Source organism: Manacus vitellinus, unplaced genomic scaffold (genome assembly GCF_001715985.3).
Source record: "Manacus vitellinus isolate BGI_N305 unplaced genomic scaffold, ASM171598v3 scaffold_5_pilon, whole genome shotgun sequence".
Taxonomy (NCBI): Eukaryota; Metazoa; Chordata; class Aves; order Passeriformes; family Pipridae; genus Manacus; species Manacus vitellinus.
Window position 1 is genome coordinate 5,412,977 of NW_021940682.1, and position 25,750 is coordinate 5,438,726.

A 25,750-nucleotide genomic window follows, 5' to 3' on the forward strand; every position below is an offset into this window, starting at 1 on the left:
GCCTCATGAGAAAAGTTACTCTCTAATACATATGGATGTGATAACATCTATTCTAGGCTAATCAACAGGCATTTGTACAATTAAAAAATGCCCAGTGAAGATTGCAGCTGTATTAGCTACAGACCTCAGTAGGCTTTTTAAAGCCACACCAGCACCAAAGAAGCCATTTTCAATTAATATGTCCCTAGTTAGGACCATAAAGACTAATAGAGGATGTCTGTCAGGTCAAGTTGATGGCTTGCCTGCTTCACACTGCACTAGCCTTTTCTTGTCTAGATCAAATATTTGTTAGCCTGCATCAGGCTCCCTAGCCCTGTTCTGGTGCAAATAAAATACTTCTCTTAATAAAAAAACCCCATAAATGGATTATTAGATACTCTACACTGGGATCAAGATCGTATATGGATATGAATATGTGTCAGATTTAATTCCCTCAGCTTCCTCTAGTTCTCCAAAAGCACTAGCCAAGAGACCTGAGCAGGAGTAATAAAACTTCCCCGTGTCTTGGGGAACACATGTTGTTCTCCAAAATGCAAGAACTACAAGCACAGTTAAGCTCAGCCTACGTCAGGACAACTCTCAGAACCTGTCTCAGCATCAACAGCCTCTCACCCCAAACACTCCTCTTCATAGATGTTTAAATGTGAGTACCTTTCCCTTACCAGACAGTGGGCATGCAACTCGAAAGCACTAAAAGGCTTAAATCAGAGAAGGACTAGGAAAGAACAAAACCTTAATTTACAGCCAGGAATTAGGTGGGTTCCAGTGCAGACTGAAGACCACGGAGAGAACAGGTTTCATGAGACAAATCTGTCCAAAAGCAGAGCTGTGTTCCTCAGGGACTGAAGGTAGTGCATGGTACACGACTGTCTGAATGAAACAACCCACTAATGCCTAACAGAGGTGTCATGAATGGATGGTAGCTCTGTATGAGAGGGGAAGGTTCTTAGTTGCCTAACAGACAACATTTGCTTTTCTGTTTTTCTGCTCACCCTTTGATGCCCAAAGCGACCCCAAGCTGAGGACAAGCTGAGGCCTTGCAGACAGACTGGCAAGCACAGCTTTTTGTGAGACCAAATAGCAGTGCTGTCAATTGCTTCAGTATTTTCTGCTTTTATCAGTGCTTCAGCTCCTCCCACAGAGACTATCAGCTTTCATTAAAAAAGTTTCTACCCTTTATGGCTGTGGGGAAAAGCCTGCAACCATGATTCTAATATAACCTAGTGGGTCAGAAAACAAACCAAGGAACAAGAGCCTCACACTTCTGTTCCTAACAAATAAATCATGACTTTTAAGCTGATCTCATAGTTTATGGTAACTTGATTCAAGGCTTTTGAATGACTAAGGTTAGAAGTACTTTAACTTATCAAACTAGCAAGTTCCTCAAATAAAAATAAACAAAGTGCTTTCCTACAGCTATTCTGAAGAAGATTAACTCCTTTTCCACTAACTACATCTCTCTTTACTATAAAAAGGAAACAATGACAGTTTTTAACTAACCCTTTCTCCAGAAGGCAAACAGGTCCCAGCTATTACAAACTCTCAAGCCAAAGGATATAATCTTCCCACATTGACATGTCCATATTCCACCTTCACAATGGAATTACCAGACTTAGTTACTCATATCTTTGTTGTAACTGGATGATGTAATTTGTTGAAAATGTATGATGGACTACCAAAGGCTACTTGAGGACTTCCTCAGGGGCATTGCAAATAATTTAAGCAAATAAGACTAACAGAAAACATGACTGTGTCACTGCCCTATGTCCTGTTGCTTCTAAATTGTTCCCAGTGCTCTTGAGCTGAACACCACGTGCAAAGAAGAAAATGCAGTTTTAATGAAAAAGTCTCTCTCCCTCCAAAACCAACACACATGACCATATAGCATTTCCATCAAGGTCAAGAATTTATAACACCAACAATGCACTATGACCTCAAATTATTCAAAGGATCTTTTGCTTGAAATCACGAAAATCTTGGATCTTACGAAGGTTGCACAATCAGACTGACATACCATGAGACTTCCATTCCCCTTCAGCTCTGGTTTGGTCATCCTTTGATTAATATCGCGTTTATCACGAATGCATTAATTTAAGAAAAAGGCTTCCCACACACCCCAAAAATAATCTGCATCACTCTCCGTCTCCAAAATTGTTACACAAATGACTCCTGCCCCATGCCACACCACAGACAAAAGAAAAACAATGTTGTTACTTACTAGGAACTCCAGACACCAGCCGTAATGGACGTAATACTCGGAAAGCCCGCAGTGCTTTAACATCGAATCCGGCACCTTTTCCTCCTATTGAATTCCCCCCATCTGCTTTGGTTGCTTGTTCTAAAATTGCACTAAAAAGCCTGCAAAAAGAAAGAGGAAACAATCTGTAGGCAGACAGCAAGGCTTGGGCTGAACAGGAACAGAGATCATCATCATCATATCACCCAAACTCTCTCACAGACCTGTGAAGAGTGTCACACATCTCAGTCGACATTCACATATGGTAGAGGAGAGACAGACTCTTCCCATATGCAACAGCCTATTGGTGATGTCTATACCATTTCCAAAACACTTGTTTCTGGAGCAGACATAAACATGACATGCTCCTCCTTCAGCCTAATGGCTCCTTGCAGCCAGCCATAGGCTACCAATACTTTGCTATCTTTATTAACCAACGATCCACCTTGGGGAAAAAGAATCATCACCCATAATTAATCAATCATTAATTATCTGTCACCCATTTTACAAGGAATTAAGATTCACCAAGGTCACTGCAGGTAGAACTTGGAGTGAAACTCAGGGATCCTTCAAGATGCAAATTTTTAGATAAGGGAGTATGTTCACATTGTGTGCTTGAGTATCCGTTTGTAAATGCCCTGATGCACGGGCTGGGCAAAGTGAAAAACTGTAGGAGTGTTATTATTGGAATGTTTTATTATGTTAGCAAACAAGGCAGAAAAGACAATGTTGTTGTGTGAAAAAGCTGAAGGCTCAATCTATCAGTTAATAAGAACTTGATTTAAGAAATTAGCTTTCAGGAAGCAGCTTCCATTTTTCTGGTAAAACATTAGTACCTTTGGGGGAGGACAGATTCCTCATGAATTTGCTAATGATATTGCTTTCAGCCTTGAAACCACCAGCTTGGACCCAGCCAAATTCAGCAGAGGTTAAAAGCTGTTCCAGTATAAATGGATGTCTGGCACTCTGTAGAAAATGCTTGCCTGGGAGTGGCAGAGCCCCCTTGGCCCTTAAGTTGCCATGGAGGTTCCACAGACAACTTTACAGAAACTGCCTGGAATGCCAGGAACAGCCTATTTGGAGTGGCCTGGATTCAGCACTGGCTGGTTTCTCCTCAGACTTCAGCCTGCAGTGCCTCTGTCAGGATCTCATCCATATTCCAGAGAGAGCTCCCAGACCTCATCAAGCAGAGGCTGAGCTGGACAATTGCTTAACAAGGAACTCCAACACCTGCAGCCTGTGTTAAATCTTACAGATAGGGCCACAAACATAGGGAGCTTGCCCTGGATAGGAAAAGGGGGATTCATTTACTGAAGCATCAAAGTCAACATTTCCCCAGCTCTAAATCCAACAAACAATGCGGATTAGAGGAGTGCAAATGTGAAATTCATTTCTTAAGCAGGTGGGGTTTCTTTAAAATTTTCATATTAAGAGTCTTATAAAACTTGTCAACGGTGACTGAGGAACTCCTAAACTGGATCTATTCAAAGCCTCAGCTTCAAGCACTGCAGAAAGATTTATCAACTAGGTAACAAGCGTGGGAAAAACTGTGTGTGGGGAGGTTGGATGCTGAGTTTGTAGGTGTTGCAGACTGAGAAGCAGGATGCAGAGAAGACAAAAACAGAGCCTATGAGAAATACTGCATTGACTACAGATATCACAGAGAGAGATAAACAAGGGCTAATGCAAAGAACATGTATTAGTAGAATGTATGTATTTCTTTAGCTGTGTACACAGATTATACAGTTGCAATTTTCTGCTGGTCCCCATAATAGAAACACTGTAGGTCAAATTTGGCCTAATGTATTTTCAGTAAGCTAGTGATTAAGCTCTAGCAATGTGCTCCATTTCATATTCAAACGTTTCTATCTTCCTAGTCAACAGAATTCCCATACTAGATGATGAGTGACATATCTATACAACAGTCCCAGTCTCCTGGGATCCTCTGGAGGAAAAAGAATTTACTGCAAAAAGGCTTCTAATGCTGTTTTATATCTCCAAGACTAGAAATCTCAAGGAACTCTGAGTCAGGAATAGTGCAAAACTGAGGTCCCATTTTCACTGGCTCCCTGTTTTACCAAAGAGCAGCTCTTGGCATTGGGCACCAAGGCTGCTTCTACTGCCACTCCTACAGTGAGCAAACCACAGACTGCTCCAGAAATCTGCACCCTGAGCAAGCTGTACTTGTCCCAAATTAGTTCAGGAGGAGCAGAAACAAAACCAGTAGGACAGCTCACTCCTCTGGAGCTAGAACCTCCCTTCCCAGAGTGCAGAGTTCCCTATTTGTGTTGATGTGCTAAAACATGCTATTTTGAGATACCCACAGTCATCTGCCTACTACGCTTCAGGAATAACTTGCAGTAATTCCTGCTGCTCCTCATTAAAAACCCTACATTTAAACTTGAATTTCTAATCCTGCATTTCTAATGCATTTACTCCATAGTTAATATTTCCCCTGCTTTTTACCAATGCACTGCAACTGTTTATTTCTCTCATTTATTTCACTCTCATTGTCTATTGTATTGGGGTCGAGACTGTGTTCAGTGTGGCCTGCTGAATGTCTACCCCACTCTTCAAGTTTATAGTACATCCTGCCAGTCCTGCTTCATTGTCCTCACCACCTCCTTCAGCCAGGGTGATGGCAGACATCTATGATTCAGAGGCTACCACTACCTAATGCTCTTAGTTTTTCAGCTAACTGTTTTCTGACACTAAAACAGCTGGATGGATGTTAGGCTACTGATATAAATTATGAGGCCAGAGCCCTTCTATCCTATATTTACATGGGAAATTCTGCTCTTTGATGAAAACCTTTGGGAAAAGCTTCCAGTAGGTGTGTGGAGCAAGGTGCAGTTCTTTCCTTCTCTTCTCAGGAGGTTAGTTAGCTGAAATGCATGCTCCAAGCATAGTGTGAGAGAACACTGTGCTGACAGAGAAATCGAAGTTTGGATGGCACAAAAAAGCAAGAGGGTTAATCTCTTGTGGCCACTGAAAATCTCACCATGAAAAATAAATAATAATAATAAAAAAAAATAAAGAAATCAGCCTTATTTCCTTCCACCTAACTACTTTCTGCCAGCCTAAATTCATGCCCCATTTTCATTTGGGTATGATGAAGCACAATTAACAGCATCTTGATTTCTGAATTTCACTTGTGACATGACTACACCTTAACTAAATTCATCTGACAGACATGAATTATAACAGCAGAAAAACAAATTTCTATCAACACTTTTTTTTTTGCATTTACTTGTGAAGTATGGAGCTAGCTTCACTGTTTTTCTGTCTTATATTTTGCTGTTTCTCTTTTGACATTTGAAATATCAAGAAGGTTTTCACTTTGCAGGATGACCCCAACAGCAGCATGATAAGGCCGTAACCTGCTCTTCATCTCTTCCTCTGTGGGGAGTGCACCGTGATTTTTACAGTATTAAAAAAAAAAAAAAGAGGGCTTGTCAAGGGCCTCCAGCATATTAAAAGAAAACAGAGGGCTTGGTATTTCTAAGTCCAAAAATCAGCAGAAAAACATAGCTGAAAGAATCCTCTCAGGTGCAAAAAAACAGTAAAATACAAAGTTGGGGTTTTTTCACAGTGTTTTACAGATCACCTGTGATTTCTGAGTGTGAAAGGGTTTGGATCTGCCCTTTAGAAACTCCACACAGGTCTTCAGAAACACAGATACTGTGACCACATTTTCCAGTCTGCTCTAGTTTCAGATCCTCCCCAAATACACCTTCACTGCTTACCTTCCCAAGTAAGACTGTCTTTCAAATTACACCACCTCTTTTTCTGGCAGATGCTACAGGTCCCTGGAGAATGACTGTGCCTGGCAGACAAACCACAGCACTGCCAGGAAAGACAGATATTTTTCTATCACAGCATCGTCAAGTCGGTCTTCTCTCAAGAGAAATTTCCTCCAACAGCCTAATATTAAAGGACATCACTGTGAAAGCTGAAAGTTTTAATGTTTTCCAAAAGAGGAACAGCAAAAATAAAGGAAGCAGGAGACAATTTGACTAACCATTCCTGTCTGTGGGTTGTGCCTTATTAGGCAGCTTAGGGGTGTGGTCTCTACTCTTGGCTAATTATGTTACTAGAGCCTCTCATTGATACCCTCACACAGACGTTATTCTTCAAAGCAGCATTTAACAGAGCTGCTATAGCAGGGTCATAGGCTACTTGAAGATAAGCTAGAATCAAGCCTTAAAAGACATTAATTGATGAATAAGCAGATCTCCCACACTTCAAGAATGATAAGCTGTTACAAGACTACAGGTCTTAAATGCATCCTTTCATCAGAAAATATAGCAGTTGTGTTCAGTGCTCCCCTCTGCTGCTGTTGCATATTCCTGTGGCCTTGTAAGAACCACTGACTCTAAAATCCCTTTGGATACCAGAGGACCTATCTTCAGAAGGCAGGGGACAGTGTACAAGCACATTGTTATAAACTTTTTTACAGGAACTGTGATTCCCCTCCAAAATGTATACCTGGTCCTGCAAATGTCTGTGTTGCTCTTACTTTGCTGACTTGTTTGTTTTAAGGTAAAGGAAGCCCATTGTGCAATATTATCTCTTTAAGTTACATGTGGTAAATAGTGCACAGGTGGATTTAAAAGATCTAAAACCTGTCTTTTTTTTTTTGCTTCTTTAACTTCCAACAGCACTTGAAGAGGTACTTCCCACCTAGCTTTTCTATGTTTTGTAGCAAGGACAGTCATCATTGTAAAAGAAGATGATTCCTAAGGCAGAGCAAGCACAGTTGGCAGTTACTACAGTTCTGGGACTTGATGCTTCCAGTGTTAGGCACACACCATTCTTTGCCCCACATACCAAATAAATCCCTCTGCCCAGTGCTGCAACTGTGTACAGATCACTCAGGTTTCTCCAATAGCTCCATCAATAGGCAGAAAAAAGCACCACAAAGAAATACTGTTATCAGCACTTGCTCTCTTCCTCCTCTCTCTTTAAAATTTATTTTAAACATCTTCCATGGGGCTTCCTCCCTGGCAAAAGATTCAAATACACTGAAGTTTAAACATAATGTCATTGAGGGATTTCAGACAGCCCCTAGGAAAAGAAGACAGGGCAGAACAGGAACAGATGGTATCACCACGTAGATTTTGCAGAGGGGTTGTGGAGAGGAAAAGCAGTGCACCAGCCTAGGCTGTGGTACTGAACCAGTGAGTTTAAACAGATAAACATCAAAGGAACCCATCTGGCCTTGAAGTGGAACCTGTCACTCGAGATTGTTACTATTTAACAGAGACCTTGGGGTCTTGGCCATGTTTATTATACTCCTGTAATCCCTCCCCAGTTACATTTTTTGTTCCCCCTCTGGTGGGGAACTGAGAGCTGCTGGAGGCAAAAGCAGATAGAAGACCTGAGAGCTGCAGCTTCTGCCGCTGGCAACAGAATTAATTTCAGCCTGAATATCATCTTGCTGATTAACTGCCCTAGTAGGAAAATTGAAAAGGACTGTACTTAAACTAGATATAATGCTGCTCTGTGATTTCTGGAGCCCTGCTCTCTTGCATTCCAATGGAAGAAGAGGAGGTAATGTGTCCTCTCTTTAAAATGTCTCTCGGAAAAATGAAAATGGAATGATCGCATTCACAGAACTCTTTTTTTCTCCAATCTTTCTTCAACTTAAGCAGCAATTTCCAAGCAGGTGGGATACCTGAGAGCATTCAAAGGCAGAACCAACTATGGAACTGGCCATCAATACCAGGGGAGGGGTTGGGGATTTTCCAGTTTTCAATTGCTAATATGTTATCAGATCCTCTGTCTTCGAGCAGGAGCAAAGGAGAAAGACAATGGATGTTGCCGTAAGGAGAAGCATTGTGTCCACATGGAGGCAGAGAGGTCTTGAGACTAAGAATAGGTTTCAGCCTGTTCTCCCTCCCCCTCACTGGGAATTCTCCTTCCACCCACTTTTCCCCGTGATGACGGAAAGTGGGAGGGACTGGGTAGCACACAGCAGTTTGCCGATGAAATATTTCGGGACCAGCACAAAAATGGTCAGGAAGATAGATGGTTTGGGGAAGAAATTATGAAGGGGTTTTGATGACTAGGAGTGTCCCCTTTGACATTCTCCCTAGGAGCTGATGCAGAGTTTCCTTGGTAAAGAGGTGAAAAGACTATAAGATTTTGTGGGCGATGAAACTCTTTAACAATGGGGTGGTGGGAGGATGGGACAAATTACTCAGGCAAAGAAATACTTGTTCTCTTTGTCTTCAGCTGTAGTTTATCCTTCACCTCTTCCCTCAAACAACCACAATTCAAATCCCCTGCTTATCTCTTACCCTTAGGTAGAAAAAGCAGAAGGTGTACTACTTTGCTTTTATTCAAATAAATTAAATGCCAAGCTTGAAAAACATGCAGAGGAATAACAGGATTAGAAAGGTTGCAGCTCAAAGTAGCAATTTGATCTACAATAGTAAAATTATTCTTTAGAAAGGTTAAAACATTAAAAGGGTCAAAATTAAAAGTGTTGAAATCACCAGCTGAACAGGGCAATTGAGCTGAGGAACTTAGTTTGTAGGAAAACCTGGGGTTTAAATTTTTCATCCGTCTTTCAGAATGAGAAACACCAGTAAAAGTTCACAAGATGGCAGAATTTATCTGTCATCCAACTCCTAATCTTAATTAAAGGATTACCTAGATATTATTTTTAATATTCACACAGATTTAAAGACAAAGGGATTTTCTTTTACTTAAGCATATCCAGGCGTTTGACTTTGTCCAACAGCTTGCACTGCTTCTTCTTTTTATCCCTGTTCCCAAAGAGCAGTTTAATTTCTATGTCTTGCAAACCGTTTGAATGGTGGTTGTAGGAGGAACACGATGGACAGCAACCTCTAACATCACTCATATGTAATGTACCAAGATTCCCCCACCCTTAAGCTCCCAAATATTGCCAGTATCCCCGTGTATACAGTGCCTTCAAAAACAAACTGTTGGTACTCACCCTACTACCACAATTATAAAATCTAGTAAATTCCAGCCATTGCGGAGGTAAGCGTTGGGGTGAAAGAGAAGTCCGTATGCTATTACTTTTAAAAATGCTTCCACTGTAAAAATTATGAGAAAGAGATATTCCACTCGTTCCTGGGGAAGACAAGAGAACAAGAGAGATAATGGTTAGTGTGAGTGACAAACCATGGATAAGGATGTTTTCTTTTGTTGTAGTCCACCCAACTCATTGACTCGCCACTCGGGTGCACCTAACACGCATGGCTTGCTTGCCAGGGAGCTTTCCTATGTGCAATCTTGCATAGTCTGCAATCAGTCTGACAGGACAGGGGCACTAAATTTTGGTTAGACTGAGACCTGCTGCCCTTGCCTTGGTGAGGACTGACCCCTGCACAGGCCTGTGCAAAGCAGAGAGGCAGTGTCCAAGCACTCAGCTCTCTCCAGCGTACATGGCCAAATATTGCCAGCCAGCAGAATGAACTGCATCCAGCCATCTTCTACCTCTGGAGAGGAAACATTGCTGGATGCAATAATGGGGAGAGAGATGGGTTAAAAAATAAGAAGAGCCCACCTGAGACTAATGCTTGTGTCAGACTGAGCCTTCTTTGGGATTCCCTTTTCTGTTGCTGGGGAATAAGTAGGCTGAATACTGGTGGTAAGTGATTTACAGATCAGGCTGACTAACACTAGAGGCTTTTAGTCATACTGTTAGAAATGTACGTGTCCCTGTGAAATGCAGGCTGCAATTAAGCATATCCAAAGTCACTTCCAGTAACAGTACAGCCTGATTCAGGACAAGCAATCAAGCTTTTGGAGCAGTACAGAGGCTCACCATCTCTCATTCCTGGGGCTTTTAGCCCCGGTGTGGAATAAGGATAGCAGTGTTGCAGAAATGGTAGGGACCTCCACCTAAGTAGGAGGGAAACTGCAGCATTAGGTAATCACTACAGAAGTGCTGCGTGGCAAGCTGCGTGGGAGATAAGTACATGAAAACTAGATAACAGCAAAAGGAGACTAGGTCCCTGAGAGGTTAAACTACAAAGTCATTAAAAGTTCACACTGAAGAAACAATATCTGAGATAAAAACAAATTAAAACATCCTAGGCATTCCTGTGATACCTTGAAAAATACCCAGCAAGACAATCAGACAGGTCACTATTTTTCTTCTCAGCTCCAAATTTTATCTACCCTGTTCCTCTGTCCAGCTGAACGCATGTATGACACTTTCATATTATATAGCAATAAAAAATGTGCAGGATTACAAAAAAAATCATTCCACCTTTTGACAGTTGCCCATTTGAATATTTTACATTCAGCTCCAGATAATTAACAACTCACTAGAAACCTGAAGATCAAAAAAATCCAATTGCCAGTTCATTTGTATGTTTACATTAATGTGATATTTTACATGACTGAGAAATTCCATCTGACAGTAGCAGGCATATGTTTGTGCTTTAGAATATTGCTGGTTTCCCTCAGATGATGCTTTCACAATGCCTGCAGTATCCCCCAGTGCTTAGTACAAGGAACACCCGAAAAAGCAAAAGTATCATTCTGAAGTTATCTGATCTAGTAGTAAAGCTTTTGAACACGCCCACAGCACAGAATTTGTCCACTGTTGTCCCAGATGGAGACACAGCAGTACACTATGGATTTTCCTTCCCTCGAACTCAGAGATGGAAAGAACAGCATACAATATCAGCACCTACTATGTCCCCTCTACAAATAGTGAGGACACTGTTTTACTTAGCCCAGGAATAGGCACAGAAGTGCTAACAATCAAGAATCTAACCATGGGCTTGACCACAGGAAAAAGCTCCATAATGGCTTGCACACTCCTAGAAGGGACTAACAGGGCAGCCCTTCACCTTCCACTCTTGCTGACAACTGAGCAAGTACCTCCTGATACACAAATCATGGCCAAACAGACCCAAATGATCGATCTCTATGCACACATTTGTAAAGAGGGACTAGCTGTCACGAAATCTCTTAAACCCTAGAAGTAGTATAAAATGACTGCATGATGGGAAGTCTGTGTGGTCTTTCTGACTGCCCTGCACCTTTGTGCTGCCTCTATCAACATAGCCCAGGGCCTGACACGACCCCACAGACAGCTTGCGGTAGCTCTGCCTGAGAGGTGATGCCCTACCTCTGCAAGGACAAAGTAAAACCTATGTAGAGGCTGGAGAAAGATGGAAATGGGCTCTGAGGGGGAAGAACCTGCCCTGAACTCAGTTTGGGAGTGCTGTGCCTAGGATGGACATGGCCTCACTAGGGACTAATGAACACTGTTTAGGATGGAAACAAAGATTTCTCTTATGGCAACTCAACCCACTAATTAGACTCACTCACTCCCTATTTCAGCCAAGGGCTTTCTAAAGCTGTGGGCAAGCTCTTTTTCCCTCTCACAAAAAGGGTAAAACCACTCTTCAGTCTGCCTTTGAGGTGGCCCTGTGCACTCAAGTTCATCCAGCATCCCACTGTGCACACAGAAACACAGGCTCATGCAGGAGTGCTGTAGGCCCTAAAAAACAGCCTGCCCCTAAAACCTCTCAGTGGCCACAGCTGAGATAGTTACAGGGGAATGTCGAGGAGCCCATCCTCCTATTTAAGAACTCCAGGTCCAATTTGAAGCTGGTGGGCAGAACAGTTGAAGAGGAAGGCCTAAAGCTGATCCTGTGCCCAGCAGTTTAACACCAAACACTGTCCTTGACCTCTGGGCACCCAGGGACAAAAGCTGCTGCCAGCTCTGTCTGGCTTTGTGCTGCTCCCACGGCCACAGCCCTGTGCAGGCCTGCCTGGCCAGGAGAGCCTTTCCACTCCATGAATTCCATTGAAATACCTGTACCAGTGCAATCGAAAGAGCCATGAAAGCAAACACTTTAGAAAATTCTGGAACAACTTTTTTTTTTTCTTTTTAATTACTACTTTTAAAATGTGTAATAGTGCACGGAGCAGACAGTATTTCAACAACTCACAGGTTCCAGTTGGCTGGGATTGGGAGCCTTATACCTTTTTGTCTCTGAAGATGCCTATGGGACTACTGGCCCCTCTTTTGTTATTGTAATAATGCTGTTTGTTGAAGCATGTTATTGAGGTACTAATATAACAAAATATTACACACACATGCATATATACACATCTATACATAGATATATAAATATATGCATATGTAACTACAAACTATTTGAATAAATTCCTCACAATGCTTCGATTAAGATGGAAAGATCCATAAAAAATAAAATTCTATAAAAGCCTCTGAAATGAACATAAGATACAGAATGTTGAGCAGAGGAGAGATTTTATGACCCTTTGCACTTAAATTAATGATTTCAGAGTCTAAAACTGAAGGAAAAATACTGCTGAGATTAAACAGTGCAGCTGCTCCAAGATCATTTCAGAAAGCTACTCCTGTTCAGACTCAAGAAGAATTTGAAAAGCCTACTAATTAATTTGTGTTCCCTTTTGTCCTCATGCTATAAAACTGAAAAGCCTTTATGAACACAGCATAACTCGGTAACGACACAGCATAACTGAGTTCCCTGGAATGTGGGTTTCAGTCCCAGTTCTGATGCCACCTTGCCCAGTGAGCCCACAGATATGACTCAACCATCCCCTGCCTCAGGTTGGAAATGACAGGACCACCTCTTGCCCTCAGCAGCCACAGAACAATAAATTTGCCTCTGCCAAATGGGCATCTATACTTCTGCCTGCTCATTTGAAGCTTTGCTCTCAGAGCAAAGCTGGTAGACCAGGACTCAGTGTTTCAATCTCCCAAGGGACATAGCACTGCAAAGTATCCATAATTCCAACTCTTCCAAGAAGCCGATTTGGTGCAATTTTGAAAGCAACCAAACTAGACAAGTATTGATGTTTCCCTTTGAGAGAGCTCCCTGCTGACAGGGAGGGAGGGAGCTGCCCACTACCATTATGAGAGGAGACAGCCACAGTATTGCCCCTTGAAACACAAATCCAAACCACAGCATCAAAAGAGAGGCAACTTACTTCGGAGTTGTAGGAAAGAAGGAACAGTATTTTTTTATTTGTGCCTTAGAAATGGGAACCCTGCTCACGTGGCCGAGGCACGTGAAGCATACTGCAGGTTGTAGAATTACAAAGCAGGAGCTTCCTGCTTGGGCAATAGTGATGCAAATGTTTTGAAAACCAAAGGAAAAAAACACAAACAAAATATGAGTGGAAGAAGAGGAAGGATCAAAGTTTTAAAAAACCAGCCAGTCCCTGGAGCACACATGTTCTGAGACTGGCTCTACCACTTTTTTTGAGTTTGTTTGGGGTTTTTTTGAGTTTTGTTTATTTGAGTTTGTTTGGGTTTTTTTTTTTGTAGATATAGGACATAAGCATCAGCTACCCTAGTTGATAGATTAGCCAGCACTAATGCTGCCAAGAAACAAGCTGTACATCATCTTACTTTTAACAAAGAAACAAACATCAACTTACTGTTAAGGCTCTAAGATACATTTCCGAAAGAGGATTACTGCATTAAGTATGAAAACCCTCTAATCCCATGTGCCTTCCGAAGAAGTCATAGGTTTGTTTTTGTTTATAATTTTTAAACTGTAGCTAATGTCATCCTGGGTTTATAAAAGGAGTCTGAAAACAGGAAATCCAAGGAAATTATTGTAGGGTGCCATAAGGCTTTTCTCCTGTCAGAGAGTGAGTAGACCAGTGCTGTTTCTGAGAAATGGTCGTCAGAATGATTCACTGTATCTTGATCCCAGCTCTCCAAACTCCATCCACCCAGCAGCACTGATAGGTCATAACATTTTCTTTGCAATAGTTACTCAAGGATCAAATCCCAATCAGGTTCTTGCATCTCATACACACCAGTCTAAAGAGTTTACAATACAAAATTCAGTCAGTGGAGGTTTTCTCAGACTTTTCTGTCTGTCTCTACTTGCATTCTGCTCAGCTTATGACAAACCATGTTTCAAAAATTACAGCTTATGTGTTTGAAGTAATGAGCCCCCAGCCCTGCACAGCTAGAACCTTTATGAAGCTGCCTGTTTGACCTTAGACATCAGAGTCTGCATTATTATTCCCTAATGCTTCCTTAAACATAAGAGAATACATTTCTTCAGTAATGCAAATACTCAGATGTCCAAGTAAAACAGCAGTATTTTAAGGGCCTCTGTCATATAGGATGCTTTGGCATTACTTGTATAAATAGACTCTGAAAGATACAAATCAGAGGGGAAGCACTGAGACTTTTCCCTAGTAGGGAAAACAATCTTTTCTGATGGGCAGTAAGGAGACTGAACTGCTGTGCTGGGAAAGATGGTCGAGAGACTAAACAAAAAAAAGGTTCTGTGTTTTTTGAGTTACAGGTTATGATCACATCTGAGATAAGGATATCCTCACTGTGTGAATATGTTAACCTGGAGACTACTGTTGGCATTAATAGCTTTGACCTTCTGTGAGGAAGACCCATATGTGTGCACTTGAAGGATCAATTCAATAAAGCAGATGTTAGGACAGGTTTGTTGACAACGAGTTACTTCTGAATGTATTCAGTTACTCAGGACACATTTTCAGCTAAGCATGCATGAAAACAAATACAAGCACATGAAGGAAAAACTTAAAGGAGAGAACACATTTGAATTTTTTTTTATTTCTCCTTAAAATTACTGCCATTGCAGAAACAAGTGGCCATATCCATTTATTTGATAAAGAGAAAGGGATAAGATGGCATACTGATGAACATAACTCCATTTGCTGTCACTGCTGGTCCTAAAACACAGCATCCCTTCTTCTACATGTTCCCCAAAAAGAATATTCCAAAGAACTGAGCAAAAGAACACTACCTGATTTTACCTGACAAGGATTAAACAAACCCAAAGAAGGAAGTGGGTGACAAATATCTGACTAAACATTAACACACTGTGTAGGTAAACAGAAGTCAGAAGAGCTTCTGAAAGGTTAGATTTCCAAATATGATCAGCTCTGCCTTCTCTGCACTCCAGCCAAAGGCAGTGTCAGGCTTTCTGATGAGCACAGTTAAATTCACACCAAGCACTGCAGAAATACCACCTTTTAACTAACACCTGGTGAAACGGGAGATAACACTCACATGTAGCTGCTTTAAAAGTGTCCAACACTGGAAGCATAAATCAAAGACAGAATTCTCACTAATCTGAAATAAGCAATTATAAAACAAGAATATAGTGCAAGCCAGCCTTTGGTACTTTATGATAATTCATAACAAGCCCACGATGTATTTAAAGAACTTCCCCTGAAATGAACAGAAGAGAGGACATAAATAGTTTTGAATGATTACAGGTCTGATACAGCCGCCCTATATTCAAGGGTTTCCTGGCAGATCAAGGAATACTTCATGCATAGCTGTCCTGCAGAATCTAGACTGAGGTCCTTATTTTTCTTAGAGCACTTTGGCGAGGATCAAGTTGAATTTATTTATGCATTTGGTGGAACCACGTTCTGTGTCAGAGTCCAGTTGTAAAGCAAAGCCAAGGTACATGGGGGTCAATCCCCTGTGCTAGTTACCTTGTACAAACACACTCTGCTTCTCAGCGAGCCATATGTTCATATTCACCCAAACCAAAATACAGACGATGAATGCCGTTGCTGTTCTGATTTATTTCAATTTCACCTACATCTTTTGCTAACATTAGCTGGGGAAACAAGCTCCAACTACACAGAATAATGTAATTATTGGGAATCCTACATTTCAGAAAGGATGCCAATAACATTTGGATGACAGTACAAGAGGAATATTATTTTGAAACCTTTATACTGAACAAAATTCTGTAGAGTTTGATTTAATTTTGAAGACAGCACTGCTGTGGGTTCAAATTCAGACTAGGCAACCTACAAAAGTCCCTGTTCAACCTATATTTTTTCTGAGACTGTATATGCATATTTTCTCATCCTAAATGCACCTCTAGTCCTCAGAATAAACTAACAGACTTGATCTTTCCTTTCCATTGCACATCAATGCTTCCCAGTGGGATGCCTCATTCTCCACAATAGAGGTGGTCAAGCATGTGCCTTTCTGGATACTTATAAAGGATTATGCGTCCATTCAAACTTAAAATTTGGACTCCAGTGCCAGTTAAACAATGCATAATATATATAAGATTTTCTTTATGGTTTTTGTCTGGCAATGGCAGAAATTTCTTGGGTGTTGTTGCTCAAGATTTTTTATTTTTTTTTAATTGAAATAGAACAATAGGATCCTGCCTATATATGAGTTAAATTTAGAGAATTTGGGGCTCAGTTTTTCTTGACCAAGAACTGAAGCTATCCAAACATGCCATGTAAAAATATTCCAACCTGAACAGCTCTGAAGAGGCAAAAAAGGTTGTAGTCTAGGATTTTTTTTTTGTTTTGTCCCCGACTCTGATTAAATTGAAATGAACTGTCACTTTATATTCTGATCAGACCAATAAGAGATTACCCTTCTAGGAGGAAGCAAAATTAGAGAAGGCAGCATACGGTTTATGGCTGAGGGAGCCTCATTTAGGATCTCTGGATGGAAATTAAAAGCTGGCAAGGTGTTGTGTTGTTACCATGCTTAGGAATTAAATTCACCCCCAGAAGAAAGCTTTTACTAGTTTTCTTTATGCAGTTTCAGAGGCAGGGAGGCAGTCCAGTGTCTTCTCCCAAGGTTAACAAAGCCATTAGAAACACCACAATCAATTGTCCATCTACCAAACACTGATTAACGACAGGATACCAGAAGCATCCATTTGAATCAGAGCAGCCCCAGTACGACAGCTGTATCTAATAGATCATCACAAGGCATATTGTGTCTCATTCAGCTCCCAGAATGACTCAAACAAGTTAGAAATTGGCAACTCACCATGCTCAGGTGTCTGACCTCAATCATGTATGCAATGAGATATACAAGTCTATCAGCCATGCAACATTTCAGTGCTCCATTTTATTAATTTGTTATTATTGTTATTATTATTAGCATTAAAAAACATGCTAGTGTTAAATATTGAGTATTTTGTTGGCAGACAGAACAGTAAATATATATCCCGCTTTAGGAGAGATTCTAGAGAAATAACTAATTAAATATTGATTCATTAGGACAGTTTCTAAAAGATCTTATCTATAATGCATCTTCCAAGCAGGATACCAAACACAATTACTTTTGGAAGCAATCTACGTGACCTCAGCAATAACAGTTCTAATGATTTAATTGGTTTGCACCATCTATGGGCTGGTTCCTGAAGTTATAGGTCTGGACCTCTTATCATGATATCACTTTAATCTGACCATCATTACACAATCAATGTTTTCAGTACATTATTTTTCTACTAGTCTCTAAGATTGTTAGCAGTAGCATGAAGCTTAACAAACGTGAATCTCAAGCATCTGACTGCTAAAGAGAAGTAACCCTGCCCCCATGAGATTTATTAATTTCAAATCAATTACATAATTTCAGGAGCTGATGATTTTTGAACTGCTTGAAGTCAACACTTTGGCAACTGTAGTTTGTCTGCCTTGTAAGCTCAGACTACTGTCATATGGACAGGCACACTGAGACACACTGATCATTGTATTGGGTCATCTTTTCTAAGATGTGACCAAAAATTGGGCCCCAAAATGCAGGACTGAATTTCCAACAGACTCCAACACGTGGATAGTGAGTTCCTTTGGAAATATACCCATAACGAGACTTTCTGTATGCCAAGAATTTTTTACAACCCCCTCATGGATAAGGGGGGTGTGGAAGAGTTGTATTCCATACCCTTAATTTAATGAAGCATATTTTCTGTCAGAAATTTGGGGGTTGGTTTTGGTTTTTCTTTTACTTTTCAGAAATTATCTGGTCCTACAAGGTTTCGAATAATTCTACTGCATGCCAGGAAGAATTTTGCTACTAATTTTATTTGTCTATAGGCTGAATTGCCCATTTCTCTTCATCTTCTTTACAACTTCTCAGATAACACTACAGAATTAGAAACTTTCCCTAAACCGCCTTGCAAGGGGAACCCGAATTTGAAGGTGGCATGACTGACAGAATGAAGGACATTGCCCTTGACATGGAGCACGTGTTCAGAAGAGAGAAGGGCTAGCAGGGGAAAGATGAGAACAGCAGCCAAAGAAAGGAGTGTTCAGGCAGCTTGTGTGGGATCAGATGTCAGCAAACATGGGCTCCTCAAGAAACCATGGCCACATCCAGCACTGCTTTGACCCTCTGTGAATCACTCCCAACTTCTGAGCTAAGAACTAGAGAGCCCCAAGCAAGGCCCTGCAGAAATCTGACCATGAATCTCTGTTTTAAGACACCACTGGGCAGAGGCTTTTCTCTGACTGACCACCCAGAAGAGCTCATCAAATCCCACTCTTAAAACGTCTCCGTCAAATGCATTTGAATCCGATCACTCTTGTGCATCTTATGATGCCCTAATTTATGTTTTTAATCTACTACAATTCTTTTATAATTGTTTGTGCAGTGACGCCTGACAGGGAATGCTTTATAAATAAATTGAATTTATGACTATTTATAACCTCTTGAAATTTCTTAGCAAATAAATTGGTCCCACAGTTCAGTGTTCTAAGGGTGGGGCCTCTCTGTACACATTCATACAAACATACAACCAACATACATGCATGAAAGAAAGAGAGAAAGGGAGGGGGAGATGGAGTGTGTATGTGTGTGTGACCTTTCCTTTCATGAGTAGCTTAAGGGCATATTTAACATTCTGTTCACAGTGCTCATGGCAGACAGGAAAAACACGACTGAAGGGAATGAAAAATGAAAAGTCCTTGCAGGTTCTCCATCTCAGGCTCCATCTTTCCTTTTGTGGGACAAAGGTTTTCAGGTCTTGTTTACTACCCCTGAGTAGGTTTCTGTTCGTTTGCTTGCTGCTTTAGCAGACAGGACACATGAAATGAGGCAGCTATAAGGACCTTTGACAACCAGCACATAAAACTCATTTTATTTCCTTAATGGAAGGCTAATTGGTAATTAAAAACATGACTGTGACCTGTGCAGTACCCAGAGAATAGAAATTGACTTCATTTTAAACAGATAAAGCTCCCAGGGCTGCAGCTCTGCAGAGCAGAAAGACTTTTTCTGGGCAAGGAGAAGTGTAAGAAGTGCTTTAGTTTTTAGCAGGTTTTGCTAACTTAGGCAAACAAAAAAAAACCCCAAGAACTTTGCCAGGTCTTCTGTCCCTTGGTTGATGCCCAAGAGCCTCTCTGCTGACCCTCACTACAGCGGCTGCTGATGTGGAAACAGACTCAGGGACAAGAAGCTGGAAAATGCAATTTGGCTTCGTGCCCGGCCTCCCCCAGTCAAAGCAGAGCAGGCATTTTCATCTCTTGTAAGACAAGCGTGCACTTCATCTTCTTATGTGCATGTATTGCAGGGGTAAAGGGGCAAAATAATAATCTTACTAGATGCCACCACCTTCCATCTAGTTAGGCTGGGTCCAAGTGTCAAGCTGGTGTTAACCCCAGCCTGCTGGACACAAGGATCAGTCTCACAGGGCACAGAGAAGTGCTTGGGTGGGTGCAGACTAATGCAAGGTCACGTCATAACAAAATATTTGGATTTGCTTCAAGCAAGCCAAACACATGGATCTGGGAATGTTAAAAACATTTTTGCTCAATAAAAATGTTTAAACATAAGGTTCTGTTATTTCTGAGCTGAAGCTTTCTGAGAATTTCTCTTTACAGACACTAGAAAGGGAGAATATCCTGTACAGAATAATACAAACATTTCATTCTAATATTCAATAAAACCAAGTTTTGAAATACTGGAGTTTCACAGACAATGCCCAGACCTCCACCAGCCTGAGTGCCAAACCAGCAGGAAGGAAAATTGAAAAAAGAGAAACAGCTCCAAAATGGGTTAATACAGGCTAATGCATTTACTTCATTAAAAGCAAGGAAGAAGGATTTCTAATTAAGTTCAGACGTTAATAAGAAATGAAGATTGCACCCATGACACTTTTTGCAATTGAAAAGTCTATAAAGAACTATAGTGAGCTACTAATTTTCATGCTAGAGGAGAGGAGAGGCATCCAATGTACCTGTGTTTTCTTTTACTATGATAAACCCCCTTAAGACAATATTTATTCTCATGTAGATAAAATAAAAACTAAGAAAAATATTAAAGTGTGGACAGTGAGAGGTCAGAAATGTTATTGGTATCCTATAATGCCCTTTAATTAAACTCAGCTTGATTATCTTCTGGCTAGTTTACAAAAAGGCATACTCTTCCTATATTCCCTGGTTTCAGGGATGGCTCTATCTCCTGCAAATATTAAAGGCTGCGGGATCTCTGTCTAGAGGGAAAATTAGATTTCAGCTGGCCTGTCTGAAAAAAAAAAAAATAAAAAAAGAGATCTAAATCCCACCCTCAACCAGAATTCCCTTTCATCAGTCACAGTCAAATTCTTGTGACGCCCATCACTCGGGGGGGTCACCCCCGGTGAAACGATCCCTGAGAACTCAGCCAGATTTCCCCTACGTCAGACACACTACTGCTCAGGGCTGGTAAGCATTCTGCCAAATGGACTTGGATTTCAAAGATTTTGTGTTCACTTGATGAAAATAAGACGTTACACAATGTGTTTTCACTCACTCTGTTCCCAAGGCTCCCTTTCGCTTCAATCACCCTCAGGCTCGAGGCAAACAGGATTCGTATTGATCTGTCTGAAAATTATTTTTAATGCTATTAATGTTGTAGGCTGCTGTAATGGATGTCTTCCAAGATTTCCATCCTGACTGGTTGTTCTGACTGATCTGTAACACACTAAACCCATCACTTTGGCCTTGCTGCTGGCCAAGACCCAGCTGACACCACAGAAATAAAAGACAGCCGACGCCTGTACTTGAACTTTAATGGGGTGCAAGTGTTTACTTGTGCTCAGTGCATATTCCTCGTGGCCTCACAAGCTGCACAGTGTCACTGGGTGACATTTTCTGGCTTTCTACCCCTCCATTCCCCTACTCTGCTTTCTGTACATTTTAGGTCACGTATAGTAAAGTTGAGCTCTTTGCTGCCAATGCAGAAGTGGCAGGAGCTGGATGAACTCCTGGATGCCATTTCAGGACAATTATTCTCCTGTCATATTATCTCCCAGTCAAACATGCAGTGATTACTGTGTTTAACTGAAGAATACCACATTAAATTCAAAAACATAAAATGGAAATACATGTTTAATATTGCATATGGTAATACCTAAAATAAATGGAATTGCAGGCAAAGCTTTTAAAAAACATAGTATAATAAGCTTAGACCCCAAAAGAAAAAAGGTTAAAAATATGAATTTGACAAGCATTATGAAATTTCTCATGGAACAGATTTTAAATAAATAAAGTCCTTATTTGGACATAATTTCCACTGACTCGTAGAAGGACTGCATGAGCAAGAACTGACTGAAAATCAAGTACAGTAAGCTTTGGCCTAGTCCTACCAAAAATATTCTATAGTAACACTAAATCAAATTGCACAGAATTGAGGGATTTTAGTGGGTTTTTTTACTTGTCTACAAACTGTGCTAAGGCAGTGCTGTGCTAATGTTTGACCTCAATGGTGGAACTGATTAAAAACTAACATTAAGTGTAATAAGCTGCTATTATTTACAGAACAGCAAAAAGGGTGTTAACAGAACAAACATAGAAATAAATATAGCAAAAAATAATTTCAATATTGCTCCTTCATTCTGTTTTGACTGTCTTTGGTACCGTTAGTAACACACAGATGGAAGGAGAACAAGTTTTGCAGGTAATAAGCATTGCTCAGTGCACAGTTTATTCTGATCCTTTGACAGACTGCAAGAACAAACACAGCAACCTAAAATTTGCTCACAGAATATTTTTTGAATGGCAAAGGAGATGATGATTAAATTTTTGCAGACACTTTTGTGTTTTGTTGTAGTCTTCCAATTTTAGCCATTCAGTCTAAACCGAAATTTTCCAAAATATTTTTTCTCACATAACAATTCTGTCCTTGTAGAATCCATCAGGATTCATAAAAATATAGAAAAACATTCGTAGGATAGCATATCATAAGGACTCGTCTCAAGCTCCCAAGCATGACTTATGTTCCAACCATATCTGTCACTTGCATGTCCTCTGTCTCACTCTCCTATGCTGTCTCACTCTGCTTTATTTCAAACACAATTTGTTTTCACAGGGAGATGAAAAAAACAAGAAAGGAGGACTATGAAACCACTGGCCTATGGCAAATGCCATAAAATAATCAGGAGAAATTCTTTAATTTTAATTAGCTTCCTTTCTGCAATTGTTCCCTTCATGAAAAGTTCAATTACCAAGAAGCAGTACTGTTAGATTCACTGTACTATATCATGCTTAGTTGGGGTGTTACACAGAAAAAGAAAATGACAGTGAAATCTCTTGTAGAGCTCGCCAGATGCGAATCTAGTAGGGCTGAATGATCCCACAAGGCTTGTGGAGCTGACTGAAAGGATGACATTGCCAGGGATAAGTTTGTCTCATCATCTAAGTGCTTTAGATCTTCAGAAAAGGCTGCAGGGGTTACAGTCAATCACAAACTGAATGTGACTCAATGTCATGCTATTGCAAAACACAAAAAAGCAAACAACACGCTGGGATGTGTAAACAAACGTACAAACCACAAGACGCAAGAAAAATTCCTTCTGCTGTACACAGCAGGGGTGAAAGTTTTGCTGAAATTCTGTGAATGAAGGAATACATGGACAGAATGGAGATGGATCAAGGGAGAGCAACAAGCATCTTCTGAAGTGCAGAAAAATGACAAGGCTCCAGACTGCTGCAGAGAGGCCGTGAATAACCTGCTTGCCTGCGTTCGCTTTGGATGTGGCAGGAAGTAATGGCTTTGTACTGGCACAAAGAAGGTTTAGGATGGACATTAAGGAAACCTTACCCTGGGATGCCAGTATTGGTGAAAGAGCTGTGACAGAGTACACTGGTTGGAAAGTTATAGTCCTTAAGTCACAAGAGGTTAAATCCCCCTGTGGATTAGAATGACTACAAGGAGAGGCTGAGGGAGCTGGGGTTGTTTAGCCTGGAGAAGAGGAGGCTCAGGGGAGACCTCATCACCTGACAGGAGGTTGTAGCCAGGTGGGGGTTGGTCTCTTTTCCCAGGCAACTATCAGCAAGACAAGAAGGCACGGTCTCAAGTTGTGCCAGGGGAGGTTTAGGTTAGATATTAGAAAGAATTTCTTTACAGAGAGGGTGGTCAGACATTGGAATGGGCTGCCCAGGAAAGTGGTGGATTCTCCATCCCTGAAGATTTTTAAAAAGAGACTGGATGTGGCACTTAGTGCCATGGTCTAGTAACCGCAGCAGTGGTGGATCAAGGGTTGGACTTGATGATCTCGGAGGTCCCTTCCAACCCAGCTGATTCTATGATTCTGTGACTAAATGATCTACCAGGCTACCTTCTAGCCACAGCTTTTGTATTCTTGAGGCTCTAATAGATGCCCATGGCCTCAAGATCCAGCCAGATTTGTCTCATCAGGGAGGCAGCTGTCCATTGGTTTGGAACAGAAAGACACCAGCAGACAAGTCCTTTTCTATTCACGAGTGAATAGCCTTTCAAAATGTTTTTGACACCCATGCAGCTAAGGCAGATCTAGGCAAGAAATCTACTAGTCATTTGGGATTTCAAGGAATGCCTCCATATGTCATCATTTGGAAAAGGAGCTCAATAGGTCTCTTGGGGGAAACAGAATTCAGGCTTTTCCCCAGGGCTTCTCTGTTTAGAAATGTCATTGCAATCACACTGGAATGGAGTAAGGTTTTCTGTTCTTGCAGTGCAGTTTCAGTGTTTTCTAAGATTACGTTGTAGAGTCCAAGTTAAGAGGAGGGATTTTCCCCTCTCTGAGACGAATCTCAAGCACTATCCTTCTGACAGATTCTCATCTAGGCTGGTGATATATACAGCAGAAGTTTCTCTTCCTCAGTGGATCTGCCTCTGAAGGGCATTCGGGAACATGACCTTGTGAATGTTTAGTCTTCTTTTGATCTCTTTTGCATTGGGTCCACAGAGCCCCTGCAGCAGAAATCTATGAGCTTTGCTGAGCATATTTGTAATTAATCCTGGACTTAGAGAAATGTGGGGATTAGTGGTTTGCTGAACTCCTTATGTCTCTGGAGCAATGCTGGAGTTTCCTTGTTACAAGCGGCAGAGAAGGAGTCAGCATTTGCTGAGAATTTGGCTTAGGCCACTGAACCTACTGATTTCCATAGATCAGAGAAGTCTTCAAAGCAATACTACTAGCTTGAATAAATACAGTCTCCTTCATCCAAAGGTTGCAATAGACTTCACAGACAGTAATGAATGAATTAAAATATAAATCATGCCCCAGGGGCAAAAGAGAAACTGCCTCTATTTCACAACTGGAAAAATTGAGAAATACATAGGATAAAGTTATTTGAAGATTTGAGGTCTTCCATTTCCTAAGTACTCATTTTAGGACAATGACAGCCTGATTCTTTTTTTTTTTTTCAGAGACACCAAGTGGTTTGTTGACTAATTGGACTGATGATGCCTCTAGGGATAGGAGCTTGGCACAGTGACTTGACTGATTTAACCAGCTAACAAGCTAATAGCAATTTACGGCAGACGAACCTCTGACAAGCATAAAAAGACCTTGTCTAAATGTTTAGAAATCTCTGATTAATTCCTGGTGGATGAAAACTGAGATATTGCTGTCTCTGTCCCTCTTTGTTGCTTACACTCCACCTCCTGCCTCATGTTTCTGCCATCTTTCTAACCTTTTATCTCTTTTTTTGTTGCTTTAGTTTGCACTCCACTTTTCTTTTCCAGAGATTTGGCTGAAAGTGCAGGTGTCAGGATCTCCATCTCCAAAACACAAGCCATTCAAAACTGAGAGACAGGTTTGGAAATTGGACCTACCTAATTACCACTTTTGACAAAATCAGGAGTGTGATGGTGCAAACCTTGGGGGGATACTTTTGCTATTCCACACCACAGATATGGTGTCCATACCATGCAAAGTTTGTGGGATGCCAAAGAAACTTCATTATCCAAGAAGGATACCTTCTGGCTCACTTCTGTAAACTACTCTAATATGTAGTACTCTAGCAACACAAATTATTTGGTGGCATTTGCACTGTAGCATCAAAACAATACCAAGACACTGCAAATGCAACTGCAGCCAGTGGGGACCAGAAGCACCAAAATTCTCTCTCAGCAAGAGAATTATACCTGAATAACAGTCATAACTGTTATAACAGAATAACCTGAATAACTTGTCATAAACAGTTTAGCAGCCTTTTGTTGCCACATACTTAAAAGGAGGGAAGATATATATCACAGCAGGATGAATGTATTGCACTGTAGCTGGTATGTACTTTAATTTACTGAAATCTCACTGCTGTTCAACCCACAGGTGATGCTGACTGGGGTGCAGGAGGCTGCAATGCACCTCACACAGAAGGCAGGCTGCATGTACACTCACCAGAGGAGAGGCTGCAATACTTTTCTGCACAACAGAATTCTCCCATTCTCTATAAACCCGGACTTGGGCCAGTTGCCAGCATCCTAATGAAGTTGAGTTAGACCCT

The 25,750-nt window shown here is 41.0% G+C and overlaps 1 protein-coding gene across 10 annotated transcripts in view; it reads right to left on the reverse strand.

Moving 5' to 3' along the window:
- CACNA1C (calcium voltage-gated channel subunit alpha1 C) overlaps positions 1-25,750 on the reverse strand; it is a 430,938-nt gene that overhangs the window by 189,853 nt on the left and 215,335 nt on the right. For all 10 annotated transcript variants that reach the window (XM_018080309.1, XM_018080308.1, XM_018080306.1 and 7 more), the window contains exons 4-5: positions 9,204-9,343; positions 2,219-2,358 (exon numbers count right to left, since the gene is read on the reverse strand). In XM_018080309.1, the coding sequence (XP_017935798.1) occupies positions 2,219-2,358; positions 9,204-9,343 (280 nt within the window). The remainder of the gene's footprint in view (positions 1-2,218; positions 2,359-9,203; positions 9,344-25,750) is intronic.